The following is a 12,623-nucleotide window of genomic DNA, read 5'->3' as shown; positions in this document are numbered from 1 at the left end:
CGGATATATGATTCTCTACCCCACAAAGATAGAGGTAAAGTCTGCGTCCATCCTGTCTTTTTCAGACCCCACTTACACTGAGTATGTTTTTATTGTTGAAAAGAATTATCCTTTAAACGGTGAGTAAAGAGCTAGTAAAAGGTGTTGGGCTCGCGCGCTAGAAATAGTCTGAAAGCCAGAAGTGGTGGATTTATCCTTCTTACACATTTTTGTGTTTTTACTCCTAAATGTCAAAAGTGTTAGTTACAACTTTACCCCTTTAGTTCAGACCTCTGCGGGTTTTTTTACTGATCAACTTTTGTTGTTTCCACTCCCAATTTATTCTATAAAAACTTGTTGAATCATGTAGCACACACTAACATTGACGAAATATCTTTAAGAACAAAATCCTAACACGCCTTAAGGTTTGATCCTTATTGTGATTCTCCAACATATCTGAGGCCCCAATTGTTTTTCTTGATTTTATAACAAAAGGTGCTTATCTAGAACTGCAAATAACACCAGAACAAACACATGCTTGAGAGAAAGTGGAAAGCAATGAAAGTTTAGGTGAGCTGGAAAAAAAAGGTGTGGGTCTTTTGCTTTTCAGTGTTTGAAAGAGAACTTACAAAAGATGAAAGAAAGGGAAACCAAGCTGTAATGAATAATCCAACTAGAGAACCAGATACAGAAAAATTCAATGCCCCCTGGATAATAATATTTTAGTAACATATACTTCTTCTCCATAGGGAATAGAGTTGGAAGCTTTCCCGATGATATAATATTTGACCGTGACCTTCCCATATCTACAACTATCAGCATCATCATCATAATCAATAAAGCAAATGAAAGCAACAGTAACTAGGACCCAAACATTGTTAACTACCCCCCAATGGCCAAAACACTAGGCCATGTTGCTTGCTTCCATAAAAATTAAAAGAAAAAATGGAAAAAAAGCGATTCTTGTAATAATTCTCATATGCGGTGGTGTTGTAGTTGCAGTAGTCTAGAGTATGCACCTTCCGGCCTGCTGATTAACTCCGAATGGCTTCCTTGTTCAACAATGCGACCGTCTTGCACAACTCCAATAGTATCCACATTCCGAATTGTCGATAATCGGTGAGCCACCAGAACGGTGGTTCGCCCTCTCATCAACCTTTCGAGTGCTTCTTGTAACACACATTCAGATTCAGCATCAAGTGCACTTGTAGCCTCATCAAGTAGGAGAATTGATGGATCTTTAAGAACGGCCCTTGCAATTGCAATCCTTTGTTTTTGTCCTCCTGAGAGTTGAACGCCTCTCTCACCAACCGGGGTCTTGTAACCTTCGGGCAAACCACTTACGAAAGTGTGTACATTTGCAGCACGAGCCGCTTCAGTGACCTCTGCTTCTGTTGCACCCTCTTTACCATAAGCAATATTATCGAAAATGCTAGCAGCAAACAGAGCTGGCTCTTGTTGCACCAAACCAATTTTAAGCCTCAGAGACTTCAAGTTTAATCTCCTAATGTCTTTTCCATCAATCATAACTTTTCCACCTGTTGGATCGTAGAACCTTTCGATTAAGGCTATAACGGAGCTCTTTCCCGAGCCACTAGCTCCAACAAGAGCTTGGCTTTGGCCAGCGCGAATCCGTAGATTGAGGTCCTTGAACACACAAACATCTGGTCGTGAAGGGTATGCGAAATCAACATGACGGAGTTCAATATCCCCTCTAATTGTTTCGACTTGATCACCTTCAGGGTCATCGGGATCGACCCTGGTAGAGCGATCAAGAATGGAAAATACAGAACCAACAGCTTCACCACCCCTAATAATCTCGGGTGCTAGGCTGACGGTTTCAGCAACTGAATTAGCCGTGATCACAAGGACTACAAAGACCTTAATCACCTTAGAGAAAGTCGAGACCCCGTTGTTAACAAGGTGTGCACCATACCAAAGAATCAGAGCTTCAGAACCATAAAGAGCAAGCTGTGATATACCAAATAAGAGTCCTGACATTTGGCTGCGTCGAAGACTTTGCATTTGTGGAACTCGAAGCTCTTGGGAGAACAAAGAGATGATCTTTTCTTGGGCATTGAAGGCTGCTACAGTTCTAATATTGCTTACTCCTTCTCCAGCAATCATGCTAGTCTTTGCATGCGCCTTGGCCGTGTCTCCGGCAAATCCTTTCAGTGAAAGTTGCTGTATTATGCATGTAAAGTAACCGACTTAACCTTTAGAACATTGTTTATGAACTGCACTCTTAATAGTAAAAAGAAGATTTTACACTCATGCAAATACATTTGTACTCGTCTCACTTTGTCCTCTTATATATGCTAATGGGACCACATTTACAAACTCTGTTCCCCACTAAAAGTCATTTTTATAGCTATTTCCAGTGGTAAATCACAATAGTTTCACCTAGGGGACAGATTAATCAACTGATTAGGGGTTATGAAACTTATGATAAATACACAAAATTTTGCATTTAAGAATGTGAAATGATTTGGAAGCTTCTAAAATTAGGGAATAGTTAAAAACCAAGAAGGAATGAAAACCATGCATAAGGCCAAAAAAATTGTTTATCTTTTCTACATGCTACTCACTATTTAAGTCATTGAGCTGTATAAGATCTGTGATTCAAGCACCACTCTGCTACGCACATGACTGGCATTTCTGACAATTCTCCCATCAATGACTCACATTGAGCAGTAAAACGATAGTAAAATTTAAACAGAAAAAAGATGGCTCCTGTTTGTCATATACACAAGATGATCACGGGTAAAGAATCTCTGCTACTTCTGAGACTGCGGCATGAATATCTAGGAGCTAAAGAGAGTACCAAAGTCAGAAAAACAATCTAACCCTGCACCTCCTATTCAACCCCATCCCCTCTTGCCCCTTTCACTTTTTTTAGATGTAATTTTATCTGCACCGCAAAAACCAATAAAAAAAAAACAAAAAACAAAAAAAAAAACGAGGCACATGGATTGGGTTGAAAATTTCTCTTCATTAAGGAAATGTGGTTAAAGTTATTCGGGACTTATTAGTGGAAGATAACAGATATTCAGAAGGAGTAGTCCCGAGCACCACCATTAAAAATAAAAATTGAGAAACGGACTACCTAAAGATGTAAGTCCAAATAAAAAAAGAGAAAGTGCTTCTCAGTGACATTGGTTTTGATGGTTAACAGAATCTTTACAGTTTTTTACTGCAAAGGCCAGTAAATAGGTGTGTTTAATTGTGAGTAGTATTTTTTTATATTTGGTCAGATGTGAGTCTTGAAGAACTAAAGCAGCGGAATTGGAGGAATCACATGCAAGGCACCCGCATGGTACCACGTTCTACTTACCCTCTTGTCCTATGCTTTTAGAAAGTACATTGGAGCGAAATTCCAAGCAACCACTTCAGATTTTTTAATTAATAGAGTATTTTAAATAATTTACCATCAATTAAGTTACAGGAGCTCAGAGTCCAATACTTAATCTGAAAAATCATTTTATTTTTCTTCCTTCCCGTTTTCATAATTTCTTTATTTAAAATGTTAAATAAAGGATGAAATCTGACATGCTTGTTTTAGTATTTTGCCGATAAAAGAAGGCCGAGATGGTAGTTGACAATGGAAAACCTCTATTTAGTACAATGCTCGGGTTCTGAAATTTTTACCTGAGCGAAATTGGCCAAGACGAGAAGTGGAAACGTGGCAAGGATGAGCAGCGAGACACGCCATTCAACTATAAATGCGACTATGAATGAAGTGAGAAGAGATGTCATATTCTGCAGTATAACGGAGATCCTCTCCGCTATGGCAGATTTAACATCTGCAGCATCTGTAGCTAAGCGAGCTGCTAGTAAACTTGAATTATTCTCCTCCTCATCGAACCATCCAACTTCATTCCTTAAAATTGCTGAACACGTTAAAACAGAAAAACTTAGCTCAACATCTAGTTAGGTTAAACAACTTGAAGAGTACTAATTACAAAATCTTAGCAATACTAAAGTACCTGCCAACATCATCCTGCGAACCCTGGTAGTGAGGTTTTCTCCCATAATACTGAAGAAGTAATGCTGTATCAAATATGCTACAACAGCATAAAGACCTGCTCCGATGTAGATGAAGACATATTCCTTTGTTTTTCTTTCCATGCTTGTGGGATTTGTATAGTAGAATACCTCAATCATGTTGCTCATCACAATAGCAAAAGTTGGACCAATGAAACCGGAGAGAACAGACCCTACGGCTCCCATGATTGAATAAGGCCACTCGGGGGCATTCAGTTTGATAAGCCGGCAGAAATAATTCTGTGGTGCAGGATTTTTCCTATCTGTTTCAGCATTAGAAATCATTTCTATACGCCCGTCTGGGCCAGTGCTGTATGAATAGCTCAAACTCCTTAAACTGCCAGACCGAAGGCTTAGAGACTTTGTTGATAATGAATGACTTAACCGAGTTGAACGTGTACGACGAGTAGATGGATTTGAAAAGTCTCTGTTCCCAACCATTTCTTGGAATCTGATTAAAGAAGAGTAAGCCCCTGCTTTGGCAATCAGCTCTTCATGTGTTCCAGTCTCAACTACCTGCCCTTGCTGTATAACTGCAATTGAATCAACATTTCTAATTGTGGAGAGACGGTGAGCTACAACTACTGTAGTCCGGCCAACCATGAGACGGTCCAGAGCTTCCTGGACAATGCTCTCGGAACCAGCATCAAGAGCACTGGTGGCCTCATCAAGCAGGAGGATTTTTGGGTTCTTTAACATAGCTCTTGCAATTGCAATTCTCTGTTTCTGTCCACCAGAGAGTTGGACACCCCGCTCTCCCACCTGGAATTGGCATCACAAAATCTTCATCAGCATTAGTTTCTCAGGAAGTGCAAACCATCTTAGTCGACCCAATCAAGTTCAATGCTCTAGGAAATTTCAATGATAAGGCTTAAACAAACTAACCTGGGTTTGGTATCCGTTAGGAAGCAAGGTAATAAAGCTATGTGCATTGGCAGCACAGGTAGCAGCCTCAACTTCAGCCATAGTTGCATCAGGCTTTCCGTACAGTATGTTCTCAAGAATGGTAGTAGCAAATAATGCGGGCTCTTGATTCACAAGGCCAATCTGATCACGTAACCATCTAAGTTGTAACGTTCTTATGTCAACATTGTCCAGCAAAACTTGACCTGCATGATCAACCATATTTTTAAGTAACCAGCTTTAAAAAACTCAAACACCAGTGTGCCAGAAGTCTTAGATTACCATCATTAGGATCATAAAATCTTTCTATCAGCGAGACAACAGTGCTTTTTCCTGAACCACTGCCACCAACCACGGCAACTGTCTTTCCAGCAGGGAAGAAAATGCAGAAATCTCTGAAGATAATTACATCAGGTCTTGAAGGATAGCTGAAGGTCACATTTTTGAATTCAATGTTCCCGCAGACCTCAGACAAACACTTTCCATCTAAAGGATCTTGAATAATCGTAGGTTTCTGCTTGATGATCTCCATTAACTTATATCCAGCTGCTTTTCCTTTACTGAACGCTCCAAGATTGGAAAATGACTGACCCAAACTCCTGCAAACGCCAAGGTTTCAACAACCAATAACAGGTTACATGCACTGACTTAACAAGAAAAAGGAAGCGATAATAAACAATGTACTTAAAGGTCTTACATGCCACCAACAATGGCTGAGAAAATAGCTGTAAATGCCTTTCCACCATCACTCTGTCCATTCCTAATGAAAACCCCAGCATACCAAAATACAAGGGCCCATGACATGCACGCTATTCCGTAAGTACATCCCAAACCCAAACCTTTAGCCATGCCAGCCTTGTATCCGAGCTTCAATGTGTTCTGAATTGCATCGGAATATGAATTGAGGGCTTTGGTCTCGCCCACGTATGAGTAGACTGTTCTGACTTGTGCAATTGCCTGCAATGATTGTGAAAAAGTCATAAACCAGAAGAACTGGAAAGATGAAGAAAAATGCCATTACATTTCGAGACAGTGATACAGAAAAGGATAGATAAGGTGTGTGTGTTTTGGAAAACATGCGATAATACTTGGTAAATCTTTTATTTTATATATTCCTATAACAACTTTTAAATCATTTTTAGTTTTTATAAAGCAGACTGGATCAATTGTTAGGTTCTTTATGCAAAGAATCCCGCAAATACCACAGACGAATATTAAAGGATCAACAAAACTGCTGAAACCCAAAATCGAACTTGTAATTTTACAAACACATTTTTGGTCAGTAAAAGTATAAAGGTAACTTTCATAATTAGATAATATCAGAAAGATAACTTTCATAAAGTCACTTTAGAAATATTTTGCTTTGATAACTGGAACAGCATGCTAAAAAAGGATAACCAATAGCTAAAGGTACTCAAAAACCGATAAAGGGATTGTGGAACTTTATCATGGCTGCACATGTAGTAGGATCATTTCATCTGGACTAATTTATATTGTTTAAATTGCTTCATAGTAACCAAAAAGAAATTAACAGAAAATAACTCATCGAACAGAATTTCACTAACTAAAGCAGAAGAAGTATAATATCCACCGAGTTTAACTAGTATACGCTGACAGACAGTTATCATGGATTACCTGCTCAGCAATAATACCAGCATTGGCATAGGATTCTCTGCTTTTTGAGGTGAGTCCAGTGAGAGTATAAGCATAAAGACCCCCAGCAAAAGCAATTCCAGGAATTACCGCCACACTGAGGAGAGCTAACCTCCATGCTGACACGAAACCAACCACCAACCCCGCCAAGAACGTCGAAAGGTAGTGGATGAAATTGCCCACCTAAAGTTTTAACGTCAAAAATGTTATTTCATCAATTATTAGCATAAGTAAACATCATTAAAGTAGAAAAAAGTTAACAGTTAAAAAAAATTTGGGATTATCATCAGAAAATAAGGAAAAGTTCAAAACAAGACAAGCATTCCACAACAAAACAAAGAAGCCAAGAAATGGCGTATGCTAGTAAGCTTTTGCTAACATGTGCCAGGAAGAAATGCAAAGAATTGTTTCTGGGACCCACCCTAATGAAGACTGAACACGCATCATAATTCACAAGTATGTACTATGTAGTAGTTTGTTTATCCTTCAAATATCCAAAATTACGTATCGTGTTAACACTCCTAGATAAAAATTCTAATTTGGCCACTGATTGGTGGGACCCGTTCTGAATGAAGACTGAACACATATTTTAAGTCACAAAATGTGACATATTTCCTTGTTTATCCTTACCATTACGAATGCTACTAGATTTCACCGTTGCCATTCTGAAAATTTTACTTAAATTACAAGTACTACAGTGTTGGCATTGAATGAAGATGGGGTTAGCACCAGTAAAGATATAGGAGAAGTAATTAATAACTCATAAGTAATAGTAATACAGATAAAATAATAATGACGCCCCGACCTTCTCACTGATGGCATCTTGGACCAGTAGAGTATCCGTTGAAACACTGAAAACAATATCCCCAGTTCTTGCATCTGTATCAAAAAACCCAACGTCCTGTTTCAACACTGCCTCTAAATATTTCTTCCTTAGTGCACTCACTTGCCTTTCTCCAGTGTACATCCAACAACCAATCTCTGTAAAATTAAATATTCTTTTCTTAAAAGAGAAATTTTATTTAACAGTAACATATGTTACAGATCCATGATAGAGACGTGTGATTGGGGATAACATAAAATAAGAAAATACATGAGGAAATTGAGAATAGCTATATAAAAGAGCTAAAGGACAGGAAGACGGTCCACGGACCACGTGCAACCACGAGACCTAATCTTGTACCTAATGATCCAGTGTGAACTGGTTAACTAGCATAAATACAAACACTTTTAATTTTTTTTTTTTTTTAATATCATCGATACTATTTGCATGATTGCATCCAAACAAAATGTCTCTACTCGAGGCAAAGTTTGTTCAGAATACCCATAAAACTTTTAAACTTAAATATGTAAAATAAAAGAGAAAAATAGATCAGTGAGCGCACCTGCATAGGATGATGCACAAACTATCAACCCAAGGTACACGAAATACAGAGCATACTGCAAATTTATAACCAAAAAATCAAATTGCAGATCCGTTGTTAGATATTTACAAATATAGTCACAAGAAAGATTTGAAAAAACTAACCTTTGATACTTCGGCGGTCATTTTATGCAAATCCATTTGGTTTTTGCCAAAACCATTAACCATCTCACCAAAAAGGAGAAAGAAAACAGGCATAGAAGAACCATGAATAATAGCTCCAATACTTCCAGATATCATAAGAAGATAATCAAACTTATCAGCAAAAGAAAACAACTGATAAAAAGGAAGACTTTGTTCTTTCTTTTTATCTGCCTCTGGCATTGTTTTCACTTCAGTAGTCTCAGCCATTGAACTTTAACAACTCTCTTAGCCCAAAAAAAATAAAATTATGTTGAACACCCCCTATAGGGATATTAATTGGGGTCAAGAAAGTTCATGTGTTTCTTGAAAAAATGACCATCATTGAATGATGGAAAAAGAGATCTGTGCAACAAAACAAATTATTTCTTGATTGAAGTTACAAAATTTGTTTCAAATTAGTGAGTGGTTTTTTCTGCTAAGAAAAAATGGAGAAAGAGAGAAAAGTAAGACCAGTAGTCAAAGGAATGGGAGAAAATAACGTAAAAGTGTGTGCAAAGTGAGAGTGAGACATCTTTCACTTCACTAAACTATACGTATATATAGCATCAGAGACTCATAGAGGGACTTTTATTGGGGAAAGGGGGGGTATGGGGTCATGTTGGTAAATTTAATTTTTGATGTTATAAAATTAGAAAAATACCGTACGGTTTTTTGAAATTGTTTTTTATTTTTATTTTGTTTAAATATTTTTGCATAGTTTTTACTGAGTTCAACGGAATCTAGTGTCCTTTTCACTCTGCTCTGCAACTTCGACTTCTGTGCTTCCTTATGGCGAGACTGCGACACTGAGCAATTAATTTATCATGTTTATTTCCACATTTTCAATAAATACCTTGCAAGTACCAACCTCTTAAACCAAAAAGGAAAAGAAACAGCAAAGTATTTTGCTGTTGAAAAAAGTACTATTACACTTCTCACTAGTTTTTATTTTAGTGGGCGTTTGGCACAAAAATTATTCACTTTTTTTCAATTTTTTTTTCACATTTTTTACTTTTAGCATTTGGCCATAAAAATTATTCACTCTTTTCTGGATTTGTATTCTGAAATACCAAAAATAAAAAAAACTTGTTTTTCAAAATTTTCACAGTTTTTTACATTACATTTCACCAAAAATTACAATTTCAAAAACTATAGTCAAACACAACTCCAACTTTAAAAATTCCAAAAAAAGTAATTTTTTTTTTATTTATGGCCAAACGGCACCTTACTTTTGAAGTTTTCTTTTAAGCAGGAAAGGAGAGGCAAAGGAAAAAATTGCAGGTTTAATAATATATAACGTCACAACAAATTTCAAGAATATCATATCCACTTAATTGGAAATTGCATACCCAATGTTTCACTCAAGTACGTAGTTTTTTTTTTTTTTTAGTTTTTTTTTAATTAAACAAATATCACTAATTTTTCAAAACCATAAGTTTCAAAAAAAAAAAAAAAAAAAAAATTTATTGTCATACTGCTTCGTACTAGTGAGGATAATAACAGATGTGATAGACTATGTAATAGTCTATGTAAATATTCTCTTCCTTATGTATAGTAATTAGGTCCTATAATTTAGCCTAGTATCATTCTGATAGGAGATACCTACTTTGTATATAATGACTTTCATACATCAATACAAATCACGGATTGATTTCCTACATGGTATCAGACTAGGTTTCTCCTAAAAATCCTAGCTTCCTAAACCCTAGCCGTCCACCTCCCTCTTCTCTCCTAACCCTAGTCGTAGCCGCCACCCCTTCCTTCTCTCTCTTCTCTCTTCAATGGCTGACAACAAAAATTTTCATTCTGCTTTAACCATCACGAATGTGAAATCTTTAATCCCAATCACTCTAGACATGGAAACCGGCCATTATCACGAATGGGCGACACTATTCAAAGTTCTAGCCCGCGTCCACTCCGTACTTGAACATATCATACCACCAACTGACACCACTGAACTCACCGCGTACAACGCAACAAAGGCGGCTAACCTTCCGCTCTGGAAACGGCTAGATGCGGTGGTCCTTCAATGGATATACGCCACCGTATCCCATGATATTCTTACCTCTATTCTCGTGGCGGATGATGTTGCAGAGAAGGCTTGGAATCGAGTTGCTCAACTTTTCCAAGATAACAAGCACTCAAGAGCAGCGTACCTTGAAACTGAATTCACCACCACAAAAATGGCCAACTTCGGCTCGGTTATGGCCTATTATAATAAGCTCAAGTCTCTCGCGGATCAGCTTGCCAACGTGGGGTCGCTGGTGTCCGACCAACGTATGGTCTTACGCCTCCTTGCAGGCTTACCGGAGACATATGCACACTTTGTCACCACCATCCAGCAGAAGAATGTGCTGCCCTCATTTCTCTGAAGTGTGCTCCAGACTCAAGCTCGAAGACGCAGCAACCAAGGAACGTGCCCGCGATTCCAGTCCCGCGGCTCTACTTGTTGATAATGATACTCCCTCCCCGCCACCTGGCGGCAACAATAATTCAACTAACCGTCGTGATAATAATCATGGCAGGAATTTTAACAGGAACAAGGGAAAGGGGAACAACAACAACCGCGGGAAATCCGGCCGTGGCGGCGGCGGATAGACCAGCAACGGCCGGTGGCCGACGGGACAGCCACCGGTAGGGGGCTACTACTGGCCTGCCTGGCCGCCCCAGCAGTGGCCAATGCCCCCCTGCCCGTATCCGACGAGACACTGGCAGCAGCGTCCCACCACACCGCGGCCCGGCAGCGGCATTCTCGGTGCGGGTCCACGACCTCAGCAGGCCTATTCTATGCATGGTCCGACCTATTCTGGGTACACTCCGATAGACGTGGAGGCAGCCATGCACACTCTGTCCATGCATCAACCGGATGATAATTGGTACATGGACACCGGAGCGACTTCCCACATAACTGCCAACTCAGGTACTCTCACGTCTTATTTTAATTTGAGCAATAATTCTGGAATCATTGTTGGTAATGGTAGCACTATTCCAATTCGAGGCTCATATATCCCTACCCCCACCTAATCCTCAATTACGTCTCCAAAATGTCTTACATGCTCCAAAACTCATCAAAAACCTTATTTCCGTACGTAAATTCACTAAGGACAATAATGTTTCTGTTGAGTTTGATCCTCTTGGGTTTTCTGTGAAGGATTTACCGACGGGGAGCCGCCTAATGAGATGTGAGAGCACCGGGGAATTGTATCCTATCATTGCCACAAAATAGATCACTCCACCATCCACCTTCATTGTCGCATCACCTAGCTTGTGGCATTCCCTACTCAGCCATCCGGGAAATGCTATCCTTAGTTCTCTTTGTAGTAATGCCTTAATTGAATGTAATAGGGCCCGAACTTCTTTTTATACCTCTTGTCCTTTGGGGAAAGATGTTAAATTTCCATTTTATGATTCATTGTCATTTACTACTATGTCGTTTGATATCATTCATAGTGATTTATGGACATCTTCCGTTTTAAGTTCTAATGGGCACCGCTATTATGTTTTCTTTCTTGATGATTATAGTAATTTTCTTTGGACTTTTCCAATCTCTAACAAGTCCCAAGTCCATTCCACTTTTCTATCTTTTAAGGCATTAATACGGACTCAATTCGAAAGAGACATTGAAAACATTTAATGTGATAATGGGCGGGAGTTCGCCAATGGGCATTTTCAATCTTTTTGCGCCTCAAATAGTTTCAATTTCCGATTTTCTTGCCCCCATACCTCTCCTCAAAACGGCAAAGCGGAAAGAAAAATTAAATTCATTAACAACATAGTGCACACTCTTCTTGTCCACTCTTCCATGCCCCCCTCTTTTTGGCATCATGCTCTCCAAATGGCCACATACCTCCTTAATGTGCTTCCTACCAAAGTCCTTGGGTATAATCACCAACGCAAGTTCTCTATCAACGAACCCCCTCATATTCTCATCTCCGGGTTTTTGGGTGTCTATGCTATCCACTTTTCCCATCTACAACTATTCATAAGTTACAAGCAAGATCCACCCCGTGTGTATTTTTGGGCTATCCGTTGAATCATAGAGGATATAAATGTTATGATTTATCCACCAACAAAATCATCATCTCAAGGCATGTCATCTTTGAAGAAACTCAATTTCCCTTCTCCAAATTACACTCACCAACCCCAACTTCTTATGATTTTTTGGACCATGGGATTTCTCCATATACCCTGCATTTTCTGTCAAAGCCTCCTCCACCCGTCGTTCCCTCGGTCCAGCCCCTCCCTCCCACTGCCGAGCAGCCCCTCCGACCCGCTGCTCCACCCGTGACTGCCCAGCAGGCCCCCCCACTGCCCAACAGTCCAACCCCACGGTTACTGCCCCATAGCCCCTACCCCCCACTGCCCCACCCGTGACTGCCCAGCAGCCCACCCGCATGGTCACTAGAAGCCAACATGGGATTTTTAAGCCCAAACAACCGTTCAACTTAAATACTTCTAGCACTCCCTCCATCTCGCCTATCCCACGAAATCCTGTCAA

At 39.4% G+C, this 12,623-nt stretch overlaps 1 protein-coding gene across 1 annotated transcript; it reads right to left on the bottom strand.

The window, feature by feature from the left end:
- Positions 1–614: 614 nt before the first annotated feature.
- Positions 615–8,660, bottom strand: LOC132622942 (ABC transporter B family member 19). The gene is made up of 10 exons (XM_060337634.1): positions 8,108–8,660; positions 7,965–8,019; positions 7,385–7,560; positions 6,562–6,762; positions 5,624–5,883; positions 5,209–5,525; positions 4,909–5,132; positions 3,966–4,785; positions 3,628–3,869; positions 615–2,163 (listed from the first exon to the last, which is right to left on the bottom strand). The coding sequence occupies exons 1-10, from the start codon at positions 8,351–8,353 to the stop codon at positions 955–957; spliced, it is 3,750 nt and encodes a 1,249-aa protein (XP_060193617.1). The 5' UTR covers positions 8,354–8,660; the 3' UTR covers positions 615–954.
- Between the last annotated feature and the right edge of the window lie 3,963 nt (positions 8,661–12,623).

The sequence above is a fragment of the Lycium barbarum genome, chromosome 12, assembly GCF_019175385.1.
Source record: "Lycium barbarum isolate Lr01 chromosome 12, ASM1917538v2, whole genome shotgun sequence".
NCBI classification, from domain to species: domain Eukaryota; kingdom Viridiplantae; phylum Streptophyta; class Magnoliopsida; order Solanales; family Solanaceae; genus Lycium; species Lycium barbarum.
This window is presented reverse-complemented; position numbering and strand designations above follow the sequence as displayed.